Source organism: Mustela lutreola, chromosome 3 (assembly GCF_030435805.1).
Source record: "Mustela lutreola isolate mMusLut2 chromosome 3, mMusLut2.pri, whole genome shotgun sequence".
Classification (NCBI taxonomy): domain Eukaryota; kingdom Metazoa; phylum Chordata; class Mammalia; order Carnivora; family Mustelidae; genus Mustela; species Mustela lutreola.
This window is the reverse complement of record NC_081292.1, coordinates 145995781-146019456: the sequence shown is the minus strand read 5'-3', so window position 1 is coordinate 146019456 and position 23676 is coordinate 145995781. Positions and strand designations below refer to the sequence as shown.

At 39.0% G+C, this 23676-nt stretch overlaps 1 protein-coding gene across 2 annotated transcripts in view; it reads right to left on the bottom strand.

Moving 5' to 3' along the window:
* Positions 1 to 23676, bottom strand: part of ABCB11 (ATP binding cassette subfamily B member 11) — a 97266-nt gene that overhangs the window by 32314 nt on the left and 41276 nt on the right. For both annotated transcript variants that reach the window (XM_059167108.1, XM_059167109.1), the window contains 10 exons: positions 22374 to 22498; positions 20476 to 20650; positions 14681 to 14794; positions 12189 to 12299; positions 9892 to 10017; positions 8280 to 8483; positions 6198 to 6368; positions 5486 to 5687; positions 4335 to 4410; positions 271 to 373 (listed from right to left, as the gene is read on the bottom strand). In XM_059167108.1, coding sequence (XP_059023091.1) covers positions 271 to 373; positions 4335 to 4410; positions 5486 to 5687; positions 6198 to 6368; positions 8280 to 8483; positions 9892 to 10017; positions 12189 to 12299; positions 14681 to 14794; positions 20476 to 20650; positions 22374 to 22498 — 1407 coding nt within the window. The remainder of the gene's footprint in view (positions 1 to 270; positions 374 to 4334; positions 4411 to 5485; positions 5688 to 6197; positions 6369 to 8279; positions 8484 to 9891; positions 10018 to 12188; positions 12300 to 14680; positions 14795 to 20475; positions 20651 to 22373; positions 22499 to 23676) is intronic.

Genomic DNA, 23676 nt, shown 5'->3' with positions numbered 1-23676 from the left:
TCGATGGTTCATCTGAAAACTATCGATTAACCGTTATAGTCCAGTTTCAGTTACCAGATGTCCTTACAGTAATTAATTTCTCTGCATTTCTTTTAATACATTGTGTAGAATTTAGAGTTTTCATCACATCCTCATGGGTTCTCCCATTTAATCTGACTTAGTGAACATTACTGGATCTGTGCCTTGGAAACTCATATTCTCAAGTTTAAAGGTCATGCAGTAGTCCCCAGGAAAGACTGCCTCCGCTCCCCAGAGCGACTGGTGCCTGACCTTTCTGTCTTCTTCATAAGTAGACTTGTGATCTACAACAGCTAACGGAGGTTCGTGCACCAGGTAAGAAAGCTGAGACTTGGAGCGTTCTCGGATGGAAGCTCTGAAAATAAACAGAAATATGAAAGAGTCCGTAGGTTATGGGCAAGTTGGAACAGGACTGACTTACGTCACAGAAGTCAAATAAACAGAAAAGTTTGCAGGTAACATTGCAACCAGGCTTGTTAGATTTCGCAGAACTCTTCCTGCAGTGTAGCTGTTTAAATTTGACCCTGACCTAGACTCTGATTCAGAGGGTGCTCAAGGAAGGAGGGAGAGAAGGAGAGGAAAGCTGCCCGACCCGTCTACCAACAAAAAGTCCAAGATTCAAATCCATTCGGAATCCACGTGGTTGGCTGATTGCTACCATGGCAACAGACCAGCCCCTTTACCTTCTTTTGGTTGTAGGTTGTAGTTTCGGAAACCTTTCTCTCTCTAGTTACACCTGATGTTTACTCTAGTGTAAGGCGACCTGGATACAAATGAGCTAATAGGAGGAAAATGGGGCCCCTACTAAGATTTTCTTCTTCTTCTTCTTCTATTTAAAGATTTTATTTGCTTATTTGGCAGGGGGTGGGGGATGCGGAGAGAGCACAAGCAGGGGAGCAGCAGAGGGAGAGGGAGAAAGTCATAGAGGCAAGCTGAAGATGAGTGGAGGTTGTTACATTATCAAAACACCTCATCTGAAGTAAGAAGGCGTAAAGAGAGAGCCAGAGCCGAGGAGCTAGATGGACCCACCCACAAATCCCTCTCCCTCGTTTGTATCCAAGTGAAGTTAGACAAAGACCAATAGGCACTTGCCTATTATACCTGCTCAACTAGGCCCCTGAGGAAGCACCAACACATCCGTTCATTCCTCTGCTTTGTTCCCACATCCTGTTAGTGGCACCGCCACCCTCTTAGTCACCCAGGTGCAGCGGGTGTGTGTGTCTTGAGTCCTTCCTCTTCCTTGCTCTTGCACATTCCCACTCTTGCCAAACCTCATAATGATTGGGCCTGAACCCACTCCTCATCCCACCTCCCTGCTATCAAAATGCCATCTGGGACACCTCAACCGCCTCCCACCTGGCCTGAGACTCTCCAGCGGTAGAGTCGCTTCTTTGAGTTAGTTCCCTAAGGTCAAGAAGTCTTCAGCATGCATGAGGAATGGGCATGTGTCAACTGGACAGAGCAGAGTGCATGGTGGGGCTGAGATGTAAGGTCATGGGCCTAGAGAGACGCTAAGAGCATTGGAAGCCATGGTAGAGTGTATGGAAAAGGAAACATGGCTGATGTCTTCCCAATTATGAGCATATGGCAAAACACATCCTTGTCGCTTCCGATTTCTACTGACTCTTATATTTCTTAAGTCTCTCTTTCTTTCCCTATTTGGCAGACCTTTCCACCTCTCTAGCATAGGCTGTCCCACGGAAACCCTGGGCCCACCTGCCAGCTCCCTCTGGTCCACCATAAGCACCAGAGTTAGAATTCTATCACACGCCTGGGTGGCTCCGTCAGCTCAGTGTCTGCCTTCAGCTCAGATTATGATCCCAGGGTCCTGGGATGGAGTCCCACATGGGGTTCCCTGCTTGGTGGGGAGCCTGCTTCTCCCTCTTCCTCTGCTGCTCTCCCTGCTTGTGCTCTCTCTCTTTTTCTCTCTCTCTCTTTCAGTGTCAAATAAATAAATAATGTCTTTTTTAAAAAAAAGAAACTGGGGACGCCTGGGTGGCTCAGTTGGTTGGACAGCTGCCTTCGGCTCAGGTCATGATCCCAGCGTCCTGGGATCGAGTCCCACATCGGGCTCCTTGCTCCGCAGGGAGCCTGCTTCTCCCTCTGACTCTGCCTTCCACTCTGTCTGCCTGTGCTCGCTCTCGCTCGCTCGCTCTCTGACAAATAAATAAATAAAAATCTTTAAAAAAAAAAAAAGAAAGAAAGAAACTGACCACGTGGGCCAGTCCCCTTCTCAGAAGCTGTGTACCACTTCTCTCCTCAAATAAAAACAGCTAATTTGGGGACTAAATAACTCTCCCACATTCTCTCTCTCTTTCATCATTATTATTTCAGGAAATTAGTTACTCTTATCCATTAAATTGTTCTTGAACCTAAAATATATTACTAAAGAGAGACTGAGCTGTCAGAAAGACCAAAGCCAAGGAAATAAGATATAAATTAACATTTAATTTAGTCATTTTTTAGCAAAAAAAAATCTGTCAGCATATACAATGAGATATTTTTAACAGACCTTCTTATTCAAACTTATAAATCTTTCTCTGCAGGAGGTTAATAGCTACTTTCTGGGTGTAGATTGTATTTCTGGATTTCTCATCCTAGTCACCAAAATGTATAATTTGTGAGAATTAATAGCCATATAGGAAATATTTATATTAAAAATGGTTATTTGATCCTAATAATAAACTGTAAGTAAACTATTTAGAACAAATAGAATTTTATTCATCTGAAAAGTTAAGAAAATATTTATTTTCCGGGTGCCTGGGTGGCTCAGGGTGTTAAAGCCTCTGCCTTACGCTCAGGTCATGATCTCAGGGTCCTGGGATCGGATAGAGGCCTGTATCAGGCTCTCTGCTCAGCAGGGGGCCTGCTTCCCTTCCTCTTTCTACCTGCCTCTCTGCCTACTTGTGATCTCTGTCTGTCAAATGAATAAAAATATATATATATATATATTTATTTATTTTCTTGTTGACATGACCATGAATATATCGATCACTTCCTCTTTGCAATCAAAAGAGGTGCCTAGCCATTTTCTGTGTTTAAGAAGATAGTATTTTCAGATTGTGATTCTAATGACCCTTATAATTTTTTTCTTCCAATAAGAGAAACATGGTTAAACATAATGCCTAATATCTGTAAAAATCACCTAATAATTTTGGCAAATTTTTAAATTTTAACCTTCCAAAGTAACTTGAAACTATTGCTTTATTGTTTTCCAAATTCAATAAATTTGATAAAACCAGCACTTCTTGAAATTTTTATGAATAGACTTATTCTCAAAAGGAAAAATAAAAACCCTACGCATAAGCTCTATGAACTGCTCTTTTTTTTTTTTTTTAGTATAGTTGATACATAATTACATTAGATTCAGGTGTGCACCATAGTGATTCAACAACACTATACATTATTCTTTGAGTATTAAAAATAAATCTGTGTTTGAATTACTAGGAGTTGTTACCTAAATGTTTTATTTTAAGCCTCTTTAAACCAGTTTTCAATAAGCAATATATTACCTTGAAAGGGCAAGTCTTATAACTGAGCCTTTACCCGAAGTACAGCCTTGAATTAAATATCCTAGAAATTGTAAATGCAAGAGTAAGGAAATCAGCTGTCACCCATTATTTACAACCTCCTAACTTAGGGGAAAAAATAATAAGTAATGTTTTCATGAGGAGAGACAGATACTCTAGAGCAGAATCCTTCTTAATATGCACACTTTCAACATTAAAGAACTATTTTACTGAAATTCTTAAGTCAGGATGAAAGTCAATACTTTTATATTCAGCCATAAGAAAATAAATAGCTGGGGTCTAAAGAAATTCTTCTCAAATGCTAAAAAAATATATTTCTTATTTCCTCTAGTTAAGGAATGATTTGAATTCAGACTGGTCGCTCTGGAAGCAGGAACATTTGTAATTCAATTGCAGCTCAGCAGGCGAAAGAATGGACCTAAGGCTGCAACTTCACCTCCATGTAAAACAGGGCTCTATACCATGGTTAGATCAAGGGGCCAAGACCCAACAGATTTTTTAAATACGCTTTCTAAGCTCAATTAACAACATTTTAATTATAAAGCAGCTCTATCATGACCCTACGCATAATAAGTAGCCAAAGTTAAAAAAAAATTCCCCTTAAACTGGGAATGGAAATGTCAATATAGCATTCAAGGGTTCATTTGCATGTTCATAGTACATGAAACCTGGGGCTAAGCTCAAGGATCTCCAGGTTGTACCTGAGATATTGCCTGAGGACCATAGGTGTGGAGGGCTCCTAAGAATATTTTAAAACCTTAAAATGTGACAATGGCTTCAGCTTACCTTAAACTAGCTTGGTAGCTCCCTCTGCAAAAGGTCTGTTTGCTGTCAAGTGAGGCCCCATCAGTTTCATCTTCCCCTATTCAACACAACAGGAACCATTCCTTAGTGTATGCAATAAGGAGAACCATATCAAAAGAAAACTTACTATGCTTGCTTAGCCTATCTTTATTATGTCTGATGCTAAAACATTCTATTAACTTTGTTGTAGCAAAAAAACAAACAAACAAACAAACAAACAAAAAACAAACCTTAGCACTTATCCAGCACATTCTAACAAAAATAAAATGTCAAGATACTCAGCAGGGGGTGCCTGGCTGACTCAGTTCAAAGAGCATGCAACTCTTGAACATGGGGTCTTGAGTTCCAGCCCCACATTGGGCGTAGAGATTACTTAAACAAACAAACAAACAAACAAACAAACTTAAGAAAATACTCAGCAGGATTAAATCATTGGAACAGTGTGATACCCCATGTATTATCTCCAACAAATAGATATCTGATAGCATGGCTAATTTAAAAAAAAAAAATGAAAGGGAAACCCTTCATTCACCCTTTGGTGAATTTAGATTCAACAAATTTAAAATAAAAATCTTTTCAGAAGAAATCATATGTGTGAAATATATGCAACAGTTTTACCCAGTGGAGTTCATGAATTGATAGGTGATGTGGTGGAGAACATCGTTTGGAGTGGTTGGTTGATGTAGGCTGGGATAAGTTATCAAGTCTGAAAATTCAGACTGAAAAAGAAAGATGCGCTAGGGCCTGATGTATCTATCTGCTTTCATGAAAATAGGCATTCCAGTGTTTAGTCATTGGTTAATTTACTCAATCAGTAAGAATAGAGGTCCTACTGGGCACAGGGTGCTCTAAGAAAGCTTTCTTATTTGCAAAGTGGGGAGGGGGGCACAAGAGGGATGGAATCAAGATCGTCTGCCCACAAAACCTGGGTTTTAGCTCTCTGACTTGATCAAGTAACTGAACCTCCTAAGCTTTTGTTTTTTTCTCTTATCATCTCTATAATATGCCTCGAGGGCTTTAGGGAGAACAAATAAGACAGTGTATATAAAAATATATAGAAATCCATGAAACCATGAGAGCTAACAAACATAATGCTTTCAAGACTGTACATGTGTAATGGAAAAGACACTTGCCCTTTGTGCCTTCGACATCGACAGCCTGATCGCCTTGACTCTGCAAAGTCACTAGAGTGAAGTAGACTCCTTTTCTTTCCAACAGCTCCTCATGGGTGCCTCTTTCCACTGCTGTACCATGTTCAAAACCAATAATGACATCTGCAGCTCTGACTGTGGACAGGCGATGAGCCACCGAAATGATCGTATGTCCCTGCTGGATCTGCAGGAATGTACAGTGCACTGTTAACCCTAACAGTAAGAGCTAACATTGACATTTGGATGGTCTCAGAATCCACAAGTGATCAGATCCTGGGTCCTTGGGAAAATCCTCAAACAGGTCCTTTGCAGATATTAGAAAAGGCCACTGCACTTTATCAAAGCCGTGAACACCCCACATGTTGGTCCAGTTGCTGCTATTAATCAACAGCTAAAATCAAAATGGAAATTTTTTGAAATCACGTAAGTTAGATTTAATAAGATTTAAAATTTATATTTGTAGCTTTCGCAAGCCAAACTGACTTCTATTCAACTGTGAGGAACATTCTAGTCAGTCAGTAGTTTCTACATAGACTGGAGACACTGACCCAGATAGTCCTTCTCTTTCCCTCCCCATCTCCATTCTGTTCTTCCCAGCCCACCACCCCACCCCCAAGCCTCCTCTCAGCAAGCTGCCTTTCCTACAGCACATTTTCACATGGTCTTGAAAAATGAATTCAGACTTTCAACAAACCTTACTGAGCGCCTCTTGCACCATGGCTTCACTCTCGTTGTCCAGTGCTGAGGTGGCCATGTCCAAAAGCAGGATCTTGGGGTTCCGGACAAGGGCTCTGGCAATGGCTACTCTTTGCTTCTGGCCACCACTCATCTGGCCTCCTCCTTCTCCAACAAGAGTGTCAAATTGCTAGGAAGAAGGTAACAACAGTAATGAAGAGGAACAATTTGATGGCTCTTGGCAGGGATTATTACAAGATCCTTTCTAGCTTCCTTCTCAAGCATGACTTTTCACAGGACCAAATTTCACTGAAAGAAATACTGTTTCCTGAAACAGGATACTATCTAATCAATATTTGTGTGTAAGAAAAAGAAATTGATCCATTTGGGGGGCACCTGGGTGCCTCAGTCAGTTAAGTATATGCCTTCAGCTCAGGTCAGGATCCCAGGGTCTTGGGTTGGAGTCTTGCTCAGACTCTCTGCTCATCAGGGCTCCTGCTTCTCCCTCTCCCTCTACTGCTCCCTCTGCTTGTGTTCTCTCTCTCTGCCAAATCAACAAATAAAGTATTTGAAAGAAAAAAAAAGAAATTAATTCATTCTTTTATTTCCAGCTTCACTGGATTGTATAAATGCTTCTCTCTAGCTCAACTTGAAATAAAATGTTTTCACCAATGAAGGGGAGCCTGGTTGGCTCAGCTAGTTAAACATCTGGCTCTTGATCTCAGCTCAGGTCTTGATCTCAGGGTCTTGAGTTCAAGCTCTATATAGGGTACCACACTGGGTACAGAGCCTACTTAAAAAAAATAAAAAGTTTCCACCAAAGCAAAAGTTGATCAGGGTCCTGAAAACCCATTTTAAAGGGTTAAAGCACTTACCAAATTCTTCCTTCTTTTTTCTAGCTAAGCAACACAGAAAAACACAACATTAACACTATCTTTGTATTGCAAATGAAAGATCAAACTAGTTGTATAGTCATTACCACTGACAGCAAAAAGTTATTGAGTATCTTTCATGTCTAGCATTATATTGGAATGTCACAATGATGTCAGGCTCTTGTCTTGTTTATTATTAGCCAACATGAGTTGGGCACTTACCATGTACAATGCATGAAGTTAAGCTCTTCACACATATTACCTCGTTAGTCCTCCCAGATGCTCCACGAGGCAGGTAATGCTGTTCCCCTCAATCAATGGGTAAGGAAATGCTGGGGTGTAAGGGGTTAGAGTAACTAGCCCGAGTTTATAGAGCTTGCAAATGGAGGAGCTGGGAGTTTCATGGAGGCAGTCTGATTTCAAAGCTTTATACTCTTTACCACTGGACTCTATCATACTCAGAGCTGTAATCCTATTCGCACAGGTAATCCAAAAGACCAAATAGGCAATGATCTAGAACGCAGACTCTGGAGCCAGACCACATGGGTGTGAACTTTGACTCTCCTGCCTTGATTAAGTTATTTGGCCTCTGGGAAACTTGGTTTTCTCTTTACAGATGAAAATAGTAATAGTAGCTGCCAACAGGATGGTTGTGAGTGTTAAATGAGATGTAAAGTGCTCAGAACAGTGTCTGGTAGGTAGTAAGCACTACATATATGTTAACTGGTTATAAGAGCTCTTCTTTGATTTAGCAGACCATTGGCCATAAAATACGTATAATAATACAGAGTTGGTTTTTGTTATCATTGTTTAAAATGAAGACAAATGAGGAGTTTTTGAATATGTGAGATACAATACTGAGGCCACAGTATTAGCTGTTCAAGCACAAGGCAATGAAAGAACAATGACATTGGTAGGCATCCACGAGCATTGTGTAAGTCATTGCCACATAACAAATTTATCAGTTGCCTGGACAAATGCTTAACAGATGGAGTAAGAAGACTGTGCCCTTGTCAAAGGGAGCGTTTAAAAGAAAGTTCCCTGTTTGGTAGATTTTTAATATATCGACAACAATATGCTTTCAGGCAAAGGGGAAAACTCATGATACATTTCCAGGAATGCAACCTAACATGGCATTAAGAATTTAATAATTTGGGCTTTGGGACTTTTTCTTTCCTTTTACAACTTTTGGGTTCCCCCGCTGGAACGAGGGTCTGGGGGGGGGGTACCTGTGGCAGGTCCATGATGAAGTTGTAGGCATTGGCTGCCTTGGCAGCTCGAACGATATCTTCCATCGTTGCATCCTCTCTGCCATAGCGAATGTTCTCTGCGATGGTGGTAGAGAACAGAACAGGCTCTTGCTCCACTATCCCAATCTGAGCTCTAAGCCATTGAACATTAAGAGAGCGAATATCATGGCCATCCAAAGTCACCTAGAGAACATGAGCACAACATCACATCTCTTGGAATCTTTCAGGGTTCTGAATGAAAATGTTATGTTTACTTGTCCTATGAGGAAAAATAATAGAGACCCGCAAGATTTTAACAGATGATTCCTCCTATAATGAGGTTATTTACATTGGAATGACGATGTAGAGTTGAAATCAAGTCTAGCTGTAGAACAATTAGTTGTAAAAATACAAATGATGTAAAGGTCATTTAATGTAACATGATTGGCCCAGGAATGGGAAGATTTTAAATTTTTCAATGGAGTCAGGTCAGTTATTCACCGTATTTTGTATGTTTTTATTATCTTTTGACTTATCACCAAAAATGGACTTCAAAAGCTACCAAGAAAATAAGAAATGGTCCCTATCTTGCAGGCATACTCTACAGTAACTCTTACTTTCTGGAAAGATTCATCAAATAACACTTTGGTGTTCAAACGTAATTGAAACAGTAAGTGGGATAAGCAAAAACCACTATTAGCAAAAAAGTAAAAATCTTACACCAAGAGACCATGATTTCTATGTATTCAGAGTATAGTTGTGCTGGTATGTACAAAGAATACCTGTAGGATGAATGGTCCATCGAAAGGAATTCCATCGTGTTAGTCATGTCAGTGTAACAGAGCACCCATGTCGGGGAACACCTGACGTTGAAGCCGCTTGATATAGACTCAAATGAGTCTATCTCAAGGCATCAAGGAGATGTTGACAAGAACAGCTTTGAGAGTGTAGAAAGAGCAGAGCCTTTGACATTTAAGGGACCTGGGTTTAAATCAGGGGCAAGTGTCCATCTCTCTTGACTCTGCTTTCTTTATTTACAAAATGAGCATATATACCTTGGGGCTCATTTTGAAAATAAGCAATCATTTTCATAAAGTATTTGACATATGTAATCAACAAATGACAATGATGGATATTTATTTTCTTAGTTTGGGTCTATGTCTACAGGCAAATAAACACAAGGAGAAAAGAAACGAAGTAGTTTGTGAAATTATATTATTTTTCTTTAACACCTAAATTCTCAAAGCAGCCAACAATCAATTTGTTCATTCTAGCCATGCAACCTCTCCTATACTTAGGGTTTAGAAAACTTGAAGGCACAATAATGATTTTGTTACAATACAGAGAAAGAAATGGAAATGTGAGTTCACTGGCGAGGCAGCAACACCATTTTGAACGTGTGTGCAGATCACTGAGCGAACGGGCTAGTTGTTCACGGAACGTGACCACCATGCAGGGAATTAGTCCATTCCATTCAGTCGAGAACTCAGTAAGTCAACTCTGCGTGCATCCAGATGGTCTCAGTGTATGCGAGGCCTTTGCGTTTGACCAATGTATCTCCATTTGCACTCTCCCATTCCCCTGTATTGAGAGATTGCTGCAAGACACACACCATGCCTTCACTGGGGTCATAGAAACGCTGAATAAGCTGCAGGGCTGTGCTTTTCCCGGATCCGCTGGGTCCTACCACAGCAGTCACTTCCCCTGATTTAACGACCATGCTGAGGTTGTTTAAAATCTGTAAAGAAAAGAAAAGAACAACGGTCAGATTGTCAGCAATTAGACTTGTAAGTTAGGAAGCTTTGTGAGGATACTCTGTACGTGTTTACTTATGCCCTCAAAACAGTAACTATCAATATCCATCAATAGCCAGAAAATCAGTAAAGAGTGCCTACGATGAGGTTTTAGCATTTAGCACATTGCTCATTAATAAACTGAGAGTGGCACCCAAGGAAGCAAATGATGTGTGGTAACACTGGTGTAGTAAATAGACTACACCAACTTTTAAAAGTATGCTCCAGAACCCACATTTAAAACACTTCTGATAGGTCACCTGGGTGGCTCGGTCAGTTAAGTGTTTGCCTTTAGCTCAGATCACTATCCCAGGGTCCTGGGATCGAGCCCTGCATCAGCCTCATTCTCCCTCCACCTGCTGTACCTCCTGCATGTGCTCTTTCTGACAAATAAGTAAGTAAAATCTTTAAAAACAAACAAACACTTCTGATATGCTAGGATGCCTCAAAGAGACTGTCCCAATTAGTTAAGGAAAGAAAACCATTAAGTTCGAAATATAGTACTAATTTACTGATCATAGATTAACAACAAATTAATTCACAAATTTTAAGCTGTCCTACACTTGTATTGTGTGTGAACGTAGTATCTGGAAAACTTTCCCTAACAAATGTTCGTGGTACATTTGTTAAGTTTAAAGCACTGTTAAATATCGAGACTGAATGTTGTTAAGTCTAGAAAGGGAAGAATAGGAAGCTTTCATAAGCATCTGTTGGATATTTTCACCAAGTCAGTGGTGATTTTTATACTTATTAGGTAAAGGGGTTTTAGGGTCCTTTGTGTGACAAAATCCCACACGTATTTCATTTCACACCGGACAGTCAGGCTTGCAAATAGACTTTCACTTACTAGACTGTAACCTCCCCCAGGGAAGGCAGGCACTGCTTTCCCTCATTATAGCCCAGTGTGGTCCGTCCTCCAGCAGGGCTAAGTACATATAGGTGTAAGTTAAGAAGATTTTATTAAAACAAACTACTGGTGTGGGGAATAGAGGATAAAAGAGAAATGAAACAAATGTGTTTTAATTCAACTGGTATTTATGAAACAGCTATTATGAGCTGGTTCTGAACAGATATTATAAAGCAAGCTTTTAGCCATCCATTAGAAAATCTTTACTGGGTACTGCCTTGCGGCTTCTCTTTCACAAGGTACTTTGACATATGTTGTGACATTGAATGTTTTCATATGTTACTGATATGTAACAGTAATATGATATATGTAACAGTAATAAAAAATATACTTCGGCAATTTAATCAGAATATATAGGTACCTATGTTTTATATAGGTATGTCTAATGTATGTGTGTATGTATGTGTTTGTATGTATGTGTAATGTATGTTTGTATGTATGTTTGTATGTATGTGTTTACCTATGTTTTAGGTATAGAGTATCAGAATTAAGTTGCATGGGATTTAGTTCCTATAATAGAAATATTAAGAAAGTGTGGCTAAAGGTATTCTGTTAAAAATTAGGAAAAAGTCTCATTTCAAAGTCAACCTATGCAAGGAGAGTAGATGCTAATTTTCCTATAGAGCAAATTGCCTTTAAACATACTCGCTCTGTAGGTGCAGTAAAACTAAATATTTTTCCTCATGTGCCCTGGGCAGTCATCCAGCCCAAGACACATCCCAAGAGCAGGGAGCCCCAAGATTACCTTTCCTCCAAAGACTGATCCAGTGACCCTTGTGAACTTACCGATAGGAAGTGAAAAACTGCAAAGGCAGCAGCTTCTCTTTGCCAGAAATGCCCTACCCACGCAGTGTCCCGCCTTGCGCATCTGTACTTCTGGATTGTTCTGATTGCCTGGCAGTTTATTCAGCTCATGCTTACAATGACGGGCCCTGCCATTCATTTCAACAGAGGCTCATACCTAACCTGACCTAACCGGAACGGGCTGCCAGACCGTGTCCTCCCTGGAGGGACTGGCACGTTTTCGTTATTACAAAGGAATGGGACTTGTGCCTGAGAAATGACGTGATGCCTAAGGGAACTTCTAGAGAAATGTGCTTCTGCTCTTTTTCCTGAGAACAGCTATCCTTCAGAAAAACAAGTAATTTGTGGCCCTGGGTATGAATCATTGAAGAAGAAAAGTGCTGTTGTTCCCGGAGAAACACATACCTTCACCTCCGGTCTGGAAGGATAGTGGAAGGTCACGTTATGGAATTCAATTTCACCTTTAATTCGATCCAACTTGTAACCATCCTCTGACATGCAGTCAATGATGGGTTTCTGGAGTAGAGTATAAAGGAATATAGCAGCAACAAATATATATACATTTATTGTCCAACTTGGTTTGAATTTACTGATAAAACAGAACAATCACCAGGTAAAACACTGCAACAAAGTTGCTTCCACATTAAATATTTATTAATAATAGTAATAATTCTAACAATTATTGAGATATTAATATGAGATATTATATTACTAGATATGAATAGTATTAGTATGTTCTATTACATATATAATATATTAATAGAGAACATACACAAAGAATAAATATATAATTAATTATGATCAATATGAAATACAATGCCTATAATTGATACATAACTTCACATTAAATAATTATAATTAGTTTAATTACTACCATTTGTTGATATGTTACTATGACATTATATTATGTAACAAATAATGTAATATGCAGTATTGATCTATAATTATATTAGCACATAATATGTTAACATTATTATATATTATTATATTATTGAGATACCATTGAAGACAATTTACAAGGTATTTAATATGTTTTTTCACTTATGTAATTGTCACTATAACCTAACTAGATAGGTACTATGCTGAGTTGTTTGCTTAAGGAAGTAGAGAACTCTCAGAGAGGTTAAGTATCTTTCCTAAGGCCACACAACTAGTCAGTTAAGCCGAGGTCCAATTGTACTCTACATCTGAGTACTATGGTAGATGATGATTAAAACTAACTGTATGTTCTTAAGTGGTATCCTCAGATACTACCAACTTTCAGTGGCTGAATTTAACCTCTGTTGTTGTTAGTAGTGAGCCTAATCTAGAATTTAACCATTCTAGTTAACCAGACAAGAATGAGGGCCATCTCCAGGGCCAGCTTGTGAGAGAAACTCATCATCATATCTCTATCTAGGGCAATGGTGTAATCTACTTTCTTCCTCTTGGGTCTGTAGTAAAGATAATGAAGGAATTTTTAAATGCCTTGGTTTTTTGTAATAGTTTCAAAGGTCTTTTAGACTCATCATCTTACCTGAGCATATAACAACCCTAAGAATGAGGTAGAATTTGGATATCTTAATGTGCCTATTTGGTTTTCAACAATATGTTTTATACTGCAATATGTGAAGCCTCCAAATATAAAACAGATAAAGTGACGAAGTTTCCTCAGGCAGGTTTTATGCTTCATAAATATAGAATGTTTAAGGGACCAAAGAAATATCTCTGGCTTTCCAGGGCTGCCACAGAGGAAGAACAACATCTTTCTGTCTTCTCCCTTCTATTCTTGGATTTTGACTTTCTAGCTGACGTCCAATGTGCTTCAGTAGATAACCAGGGAAATCCTAGCTAGGCTACCAGAATCCTTTACAAGCTTGTAGAAGCTTTCTGTCACAGTTAGAAGATAATCCAGACTTACGAACTTGGCCTTAAAGCTTTGCATGATCTGGCCCCTTCCTCTCTCTCTCCAGCCTCCGTGCTCTTGCTCACTCTGCTCTGACACACTGACCTTGTTTTTGGTCCCTGCACTCACCAATTTTTCACCAACCAGAAGGCCTCTCTTCCAGAATCACCGCCCTGCTCTCACTTCCCACGTACTGCTCCTCCCCTAAGCCTTGCTTTGCATGGCTGACTCTCCTGGGGTTCTCAGCGCAAATACTACCCCCTCAGAGATGAGATTCCCCTCACTTAATGACTCCTCCCCTCACCCCAACTGTTACCATGCTATTTTATTTCCTTTATTGCACTGATATTATCTTATCTTTGAATGTACTTATTTCTTTTTCCAACTTTTATCTTTCACTGAAGTAAGATTGGTTTCAGGTGTACAACATAGTGATTCAATAATTACACTACCAAATGCTCACCAAGATATGTGTAGCTACCTTCTGTCATCATACAAAGTTATTAGGTTATCACTGGCTATTATTAGGGTATCATTGGCTTTTCATCTCGGTGACTTATTTATTTCACAACTGGCAGTTTATCCCCTTCACCCCATCCCCCTCTCTGGCAACCACCAGTTTGTTGTTTGTATTTATGAGTCTGTTTCTGTTTTTTCGTTTTCCATTTGCTTTGCAAATAGGGATTCTCTATATAAATGAAATCATATGGTATTTGTCTTTGTCTGACTTACTTCACTCAGCATAATATCCTCTCGATCCATAAATGTGCTTACTTCTTTATTGTCTGTTTTCCAATATGATAGGAGAGCAAGAGCCTTATTTGTTCTATTTTACTCTTGCAGTCCCAACCAAGTATGGGGTCTGGCTCATGAAGTCCTAATTAAGTACTGCTGAATTAAGGGCATTGTAATAGTTCCTCGTTTTTCTTAACATTGAGTGTAAATTCCTCAGAACTGCATTTTTCTCCCCACCCTCAACCAGCTCATGGCCTTTACTTCGGCTTTCACATACCCGGTCTATTGTCTGAAAAATGCTGGTGGCCGCTGCACGCCCAGTTGCAAAGGCTTCCAGACAAGAAGAAGCATTGCCAAGATTTAAAGCTCCTAGTAGAATACTGAGGAAAATCTAAAATGAAAAGAGATAAACATGGTTTTCACGTGTTTTTGTCAATTTGTAAATAGTGCCATCATTTGGGCTATCCATGTGAGCTTAGAGATTTCTCAGAAATATTCTTCCATGGGTGTTTGAAAGCTAAATAGCTCTTTAGAAACACCTGGAATAGTTTTTTTTTTTTCCAGCAAAGTATCTCTAATTTTTCTATTGTTATGGTTTAAAAGACTACATTATATTTAACTGAACATCTATGTATAGAACATTACACTACAAGACTGTAGAACACTATTCTACAGAGAAGAACATATTTTGAAATGAGCAAGAGGTCTAAGCAAGGCAGCATATAGACACAAAGTGAGTTAGAATAGTGATAGGATAATTCAGTTTGTAATATAAGCAGGCTTATATGATCTTCTGGTTAAAGGGCCATTGAAGCAATGAAGACAGTATGATCATCTTGATTGTCCTAGCGATAGGTGCATGCAATACAGGTTTGCTATTACTGCTCTATTGTTGCTACTAATAGAACATTACTAAGATAACTATTGCTATTACTACTACTACTACTACCACTACTACTACTACTACTACTACTACTACTACTACTACTTTTACTCATGTATATTTCTAAGTGCTTTACCTGTACTACTTTGCTTAATCCATACAACAGAAGAGAAAACCAAGGTGTATGGATGTTCCCTAACTTATCCTACATTAAAACTTGTATTAAGTGGTAGAGCAGCATTTGAACCCAGGCTCTTGACTGACATTCTGTCTTGTAAACAGGCCCAGCTTCTACTGGTGGTATGCAGTTGGTATGGCCAGGTTCCTGCGCAATACTGAGGAAGCTGTCCTTTAACTCACTAAGCCCTTTCATTGGGTTAGGGGAAGGCGACTTGAGGAGCATATAATCCTACCAAATAGTGCTTTGTGTTTATCAGTGCTGTTCATAAAGGAAGAAGCAATGAGGCAATTTGTCACATGCCCCTAGGAGGAGCACAAGACTTCTCTTGACCAAATGGGTGCTAGTCATATGATTCTCATGGAGGATGTTCCATTGGCCACCATCCATCAGGGACAGGAGTTACTTGCTGAGCTGAAGGTCGGCTTCTGCCTGACTGTCATCTTCTTTGGGCAGTCAAATGAACTTAGTCTGTGATGGTTTCCCTGCTTTCTTTTGGTCTTCTGTCTGGACCATGAGACTCCTCAGAGCCTCCCAGTTACCTCCCTCCCTCCAGTAACCTCCATTCCACAAATCACGATGATGTGCCCAGTTCCCTCTTGCCTTCTCTCTGAATTCCCCACTTGGTGTGTGGGACAAACATTCTCTCTTCATCTTTTTTGTTCCTTTTCCTTACAGAAAGTAGTTCCTCCTATGGGCAGATTACTTCATCTTTCAAGCTCCAATTCCTTTATCTGTAACACAGGAATACTAATAGCCTACACCTCATGGGACTTGTATGAACGGTAAATGAAATAATTAGTCTAAGAGTGATTAATCCAGTGTTAGCCACATAAATAGTGGTAATGATGTTGAAAGAAGCAAGATTCCACACATAGAAAGTGATACAGTGAATAGACAGAATAGTACTTTTCTAAATTGAGTTAAGACCACCTTTATCAGAGGTCTTCCCAACTGAGCAAAGGAAGCCTTCCACATGTCCTAGATCAGGGGTCAGCAAACATTTTCTTTAACGTGCCAGATTGTATATATTTTAGGCTTTAGGCCATATGGGCTCTGATGCAATTATCCAATTCTGCTATGTCCTACAAAGGCAGCAATAGACAAGAGTGAACAAATAATTATGGTTGTGTTCCAATAAAACTTTATTTACAAAAAACAGGCATCAGGCTGGATTTGTCTGGTGGACCATAGTTTGCGGACTCCTGCTCTAGATTCTAGATTGAATCACTAGGGGCCTAAACTGAGGTTTGCAATCAAACCCTGCTTAGCCTGGCTTTGCAAACACCTTTCTCAGGCTACTTAGGGAAAGAGTGGGTGGGGACAGGGCAGAGGCCTGTACCTCGTATCATCACAATGGCTAGCACCTACCCCAACAGACCATCAATTCCCACCCCAGACATTTCACTCTAGACCCAAGGATGGCAGTGTGGGAAGAGGAAATGTGAGGGAGACCACCGGGGAACAATCTATCTGTGGGAGTGCTGTGCTAGGGAAAAGGGGATCACTGACTCCTTGGAAGCCAGATCCAGACTCCATGCCCCTCAACACATATTTTTTCAATCTCGTGGCTCCATTTCATTTTTAAGTGGTCGTAGAATGGCATCAATATAGAATGAAGTTTTGATATGACATATGGCATTTATATGAAATATGTCACTTAGTGCTTGATACCTTATACACACTGAATAATGTTACTCTCTATTCCTGCTGTTATTTTTTATTACTGAATCCCGAAACCTGGGAAGCACAAAGAGCAGCCTTCTGCATCCTTCAATTCCTTCTCATCTTCTCTCCTAATAGCTCACAGAGTTTGTTTTTTGTCTGTGTACAAGAGATACCAGTCATTTATGTCAACAACTTACCATGTATGCTCAATTACCATGCAGCCAATAATGATTTTGTTCATCAAAAAATTTATTCAGTTAGCCTAATTGTTAATTACTTTAGTGGATTAAGAACACTCAACCCAGCTCATACATACTCAGACTTCATAGTTTGCTACTCAGAAGTGTGGCCAAAAATGTGCCTGCACACATGAGTGAAAGAAAGAGAGAATTGGAGGGACAGAGGAAGGAAGGAATGAAGGAAGGGAGAGAAAGAGAAAGATCAATGATTATACTGTTAATGGAGGTCTCTTGTTTTCCCAAAGAGATATTTCTTAAGGTGCAAGCAGCAGCTTGCAGGAAGGCATTTAGGAGTAAGAGGTAAGGTTAATAATTAATGATGAAAATGTTAGAGACACATAGTATGTCACATCTGCACAAAGTAAGTACTCTCTCAGCCCAAAAGGTATACAAAGGTATACAAAAGGTATACAGCCCAAAAGGTATACAAAAGGTATACACAAGAGTGGACGCTGGAAATGAGGAGCGTAAAATTAGTTAAACAAGGAGGCCATTAGACTGAGGTTGATTTGATGCCTTAGTAGCCTACATGAGCAACCTAAAACCTAAGCACAAATGCCTCAAGTTCAAGACATCAAAAGCCCAAGGACAACCAATCACAAATGGTCAATTCAGATTCCCCAGGCAAGGCAGCTGCTTAAGCCAGAGCCCATCAAATAATTGTTTTGCTTTGTTTCTGCCTCTTCTTTATAAGAGTCTCTCCCCAAGTCCTGTGGGTAGAGAGTGGCTTCTCATCACTTCTGATTTGGTGCTGCCCAACTGGAATTATTTTTGCTTAAAGAATCTCCTAAAGATTTTAGTATGCCTCAATTTCTCTTTAAGCAGAAACATCACATTGGATTCCTGCTAAAGAGTAAGCAAGGGGTTTTTAAAATTCAGTGTTACCAGCTGGAATTGTGTATTATTTAATTTTCAATTTACCAATTCGTTCCTCCCTCTGAACTACTGTTTGGGCACACTTCTGTCCTCTCCTTGCCGGCATGGAATGAAAGGAAGGATGTCTTTTCTCAGTGCATGTTTTTCTGCAGAATGAGCAGATCTAAGCATCTGGGATGGAAGTCAACTGGTAAATGTTGAAAGTTCTTAAAGGCCATTAGACCAATAAAGATGAGGGACTTCATAGTCAGGTTTCCGACCTGCAGTACTTTCACTGGATTTTCAAATGTGCAAAGCTATATTAGAGTTGTTAAGAAAGTGCTTAAATTACAATGAAAGCAACATTTTCCTTCTTTCTATCCCTTTAAGGTCCCAAAGACACTTTAATATGTCTTATCATGTTTAATTTTTTAAAACAAAGTTCAAGTGATGCCAGTTGTTCATCTTGCAAAGAAGGAATGAATTTTAAAAAGTTGTTCTTAGTGTATCATCAAGCCATTAATGAAATAAAGCAGTAACTTAGATGGACTATGGCTTGACCTCTGATAATCATTCCTATTTGTAAAATTCCATCCAACTTCCCCTAGAAAGTTGAATAAAATACAATTCCATTCAACTTTCCCTAGATGTGTATTTATACTAAATCAGTAGACCTCAAATTATAAGGTATCAGCTAGGAAATTTCTAGTATATAAGATTTTTAGCATTTTTCATTGTTTAATTGGTGCCCAAGAATCTTAGGCTCAAGATTCACCCAGAATCTTATAGGCTTACCCAGCCTAAGTATTTTTATTTAAGAATCTTATATGAAACTGCTTCTCATCTCCAGGCCTTTCAAATTAATTATTAATTAATTAATTAATTATGGGGCACCTGGGTGGCTCAGTCAGCTAAGCGTCTGACTCCTGATTTCAGCTCAGGTCATGCATGACCTCAGGGCTGTGAGACGGAGCCCTACATCAGGCTCTGCCCTCAGTGGAGAGTCTGCTTGAGATTCTCTCTCTCTCCCTCTGCCCCTCCCACCCCTCGTGCGTGCATGTTTTCTCTCCTCTCAAATAAATAAATAAATAAATAAAATCTAAAATAAAAAAGATTACTCTATTTAATTAAATAATTAATAGGCCAAATGAGACAGGTATTTAATGTTTTATCTCCCTGGCCTAACTGTGTGAGGGCAGGAAGGGGTGGGAACAAATGTAAACCAATCCAAATGTTCCGTTTCACTCAAGGGCTCTGAGGGGAAAGTTCAGCAAGGCATATAAGAGAATACAAGATTGGATGAGCATGGAAGGCCTTGCTGGGGAGGTGCCATTCAGCTGAGAATCAGAACGATGACAAGAGTCCAGCTGTAACGAGAGGAGCTATAAGCTAAGGAGGAAAGACGTGGGTTCATGAGCAGGAGGAAGAGCTTTCTCTGACCCTAGCCACACCTGATCACCCTGCTCTTCGCTGCTAATGTCCTTGTCTTCCATAGCACGTGTTTTCCTCTGTCATTAGACACTGATGGGGTTGTTTAATTATTGCTTCTCTTCCCCACTGATCTATATGTTACATCAGGAAGAGATTACATTTCTTCTTTTTTTTTTTTCATTTTATTTTATTTTATTTCTTTTCAGTGAAGATCACATTTCTTCGGTTCACTATTGACTCTTCTGGGCTTTCTATGGGTCTGACTTAGAGTAGTTTCTCAATAATTCTTGAAAGAACAACGGAAAAAAATACTGAAAATTAGAGTAGCCATGGCATTCGTGATAGCATGACTATAGCACAAATGAGCAATAAAATATGGCTGTATTACCTGTTCAGTTGAGGATATTATTGGCTTGATATCTAGTAACTCATTATGTTCCACAAATATGCCCATTAGCACATATCTTGTACTATTATTAAGCTTAACTACATGAGCTGTTAATTTTTAGCTGAGAGACCACTGACTTCCCATTTTCATGGCATATTATCTTTGGACTCAGTCAGAAAATCATTGTTTTACAGCTATAAAATCTTCAGTTAAGTGGAAATCATTAAATCGCTGGTCTCATCAATTCCAATGCTTAGTGTTCCTTTACTATAAAATGTGTAGGTATTGCTTGTTTCTGCAGATGGACTCCATCAAATTCTTGCTGCTCTCCTCTCTCAGACACTAAAGGAGCACACAAAATGCCTTAACTCTAGGCTTTTCTGAAATTCCAACAGGAAATGTGATGTCTAGGTCATTAAGACCAAAGTACCTGGACGAGGGTTCCTGCTGAGTATTCTCCATCATCTAGGACAAGTTTGGAGCCGTACCAGAAGGCCAGTGCATAACAGAAGAAGATGAGACACCACATGAATCCAGTAAAGAATCCCATCACGATCCCTTTTCTAATTCCCCAACGCTGGGCAAACACAAGATTTTTCTCGTACCTATGAAGAGAAAGCATTTGTGTCTATGTCAGCAGCAGCAGCAGCTCACGTTAGAATGTTTAAAACAGCCACAGCACTGTGCTATTACTCAATGGTCATCAAATTACCCCAGACACACAGCAGCTTTCAGAAAAGAAAATTGCAAACTTCCATGGAGTTATTTAGCTTATTTCCACCAGGCAATGAAATATGTTGAAGGAACGATGCCTAACCAGATTTCATAGTTGATTACTTCTTGGATAAGAACAGTATAAAAAAAGTGAGAACTTTACCCCAAGAGAAAAGAATTTTCACCACAAATGTTTGGACACGAGGGATCTAGTACTATTTGTGCTTGAATTGTTTTTTACCAAGTCACATGGCCTGCTTTCCATCGAAAAATGATGCAACTCTTTCCCCCCAGGTTCAAAACCAGTGTTTGCACCAACTCATGTCCATACACTCACCTATCTGCCCTGTGACCAAGAATGCTATGTTGTAACATGACCGGTCAGGTTCACAGCCATTGGATATGGATAACTACCCAGAAATTCAATCCAAGCACTAGGCTGCTGTGATTCTATGATCTAGACATTAATAACTGGCATTGTCTGTAACTGCCTTCCTTCTTCTCAAAAAAAAAAAATCATGGAGAATATTTAATATTTCTCAGGACAAAGTGAAGGTCTATCCTGTGTTTGTTACCATTTTCGTAACATTTATAAAACTGCTATTAATAGCAATAATGAATATCTTTTATGGTGAAGGAAGTATGCTACTGAAATTTTTTTATAAGAAACTAGGTAACTTCACTCTATAAACCAAAAGGAGCCAAATGAGGAAAAAAAAGGAAAAGAGAATAATTAGAGATTTTAAATTCTCTTCTCTTGGGCCACCTGGGTGGCTCAGTGGATTAAGCCTCTGCCTTCAGCTCAGGTCATGGTCTCAGGGTCCTGGGAGTGCTCAGCAGGGAGACTGCTTCCCTTTCTCTCTTTCTGCCTGCCTCTCTGCTTACTTGTGATCTCTCTGTCAAATAAATAAACAAAATATTTTTAATAAATAAATAAATAAATTCTCTTCTCTTTTTTACTTGGTAACAATTGAGAATGACATCATCATACTAGATCTCATGAAATAAGTGAATTCATTTAGTGACTATTTTATAAAATCAGTACTTGACATGTGGTAAGCACTTAATAAATACTAGATAAAAGGAAAAATAAAATCAAATTCTCAACAACAGTGTTATTTGGTTAGTTTAGGTTTTTTATTTTCATTAAGAATTAATCTCCTAGAATGATGGTCCGTAATAAACCCAATGCTAAATTTTGTTTGATTAAGTGGAAATTTCGTCAGACTTTATAAAGAGCATGTAGTACAGTAGCTGAGTAAAAGATGATGAATAAAAAATATGCCGAGCAGCATTTTAGATCATGCAGCAGTGTTACAGACTTCCAGGAGGTAATATATGTATACATATACACCACCAGTGTTGAAATAAATACCTAAACTAAGATAATGTTCTAAAAATCTCCACCTACATTTTCAAAAACATACAGCTAAAGGCTTGGGGTTCTTATAATGCTTTGCCCAACTGATTACTCTCAGCTACCTCGTGAAGAAAAGCTCTATCAGGGTAAACAGACCAAGGTAAATCTGCCACTTTATACAAAATAGGGAAGATTCAGGGTAGTATGCCAAATGATGAAATTCAGGAAAGTGGCAGACATTTCAATAAACCAACCTTTCAACCTCTTTTTTCTCACCACCAAAAGCAGCCACTGTTCGCATAGATGAAATGACTTCATCAGCCACTGACCCAGCTTTGGCATAGGCCTTCAATTCATAGTCAGTAAATTTGGACACACTCTAAAATCCAAAAGAAGAAAACAAAACATGAAGACCAGAGAATTAGGTACGTCAGCCTGTCATTCAGTGATTCATTTAGCTGAGTTAAGTATGTGGTTGGTTTCATACAAGACTGGCTCCTTGCTGTAACAGTGTTCACCGAGGAAAGAATCTAGTCCAAGTTTGAGCCATGTTAAGCCCCATCCACGAATATTTGGTTGTTAGCATACCAAAATGACTTCTTTAGAAGTCAGCCTCTAAAACCATCTCACAGAGTAAGCCCCAAATAGGGCATTCTGTGAGACCACAGTGTTTCACTCATTATACTAATAAATACCATACCACACTTCTTTGCTATTGACCACAGGCCTTTTGCACAATTTCTGGACAAACACCAGAGACAGAGATGGGAGGTTAGTCAGAGTATATAATTGGGAGAGAGGTCCTGACCACACAGAGGCTCATGATGCTGCAATGGAGAAAGCTCCAGATAAATATTACCCATTTTGACTCAACTGTAGGGACTCAACTAACTAGTTTTGCTCTTTACAAAAAGAACTAAAATGATATTGCATTTAATACATAAACAGTTACTTTTTCTAAAATTGGACTTGGATTAAGTTGTAATTAGAATTAATCACCAAAGAAATCCCTGGCACAGATGAAGATACCAGAATGAACACAAGCAAATATTGTGGAAGTTCGACTAGCTCAGAAATCTAAAATATATATAGTACCCAGGCTGAAGGAATTTATCTTCCAAGTTTTTCCAAACTTTTAGCAGCAGAACTCTTCTCAAACTAAATCTTAAATGGAATTTAATACAAAATAAGTAAATGTAGCATTTTGTTACAACATATTTATGTCACAAGAACACACTTTACAAAAGTTGTGACTTGAAAGGGCAACCATAGGGAAATTAGGGCTATTTTCATCAACATGAAAATCTGAATTTAGGTGTTACGAATGACATTGTAGTTTTTACCACAATCCTCTTCTAATTTATTTCTAAATTATGTATGAGGAAATGAAGTAGTTGTGAATATTAATAGTCTTATTATAATTTAATGCACATTAAATAATCTCATTTTACTTCTGTAAAAATGATACAGGAATTTAAAGATGTAAACTGGAAAATATTTAATGATTGCACATATTTCTCGTGGTAAATATAAAAGTCAGGCAAAGGCATATAACAT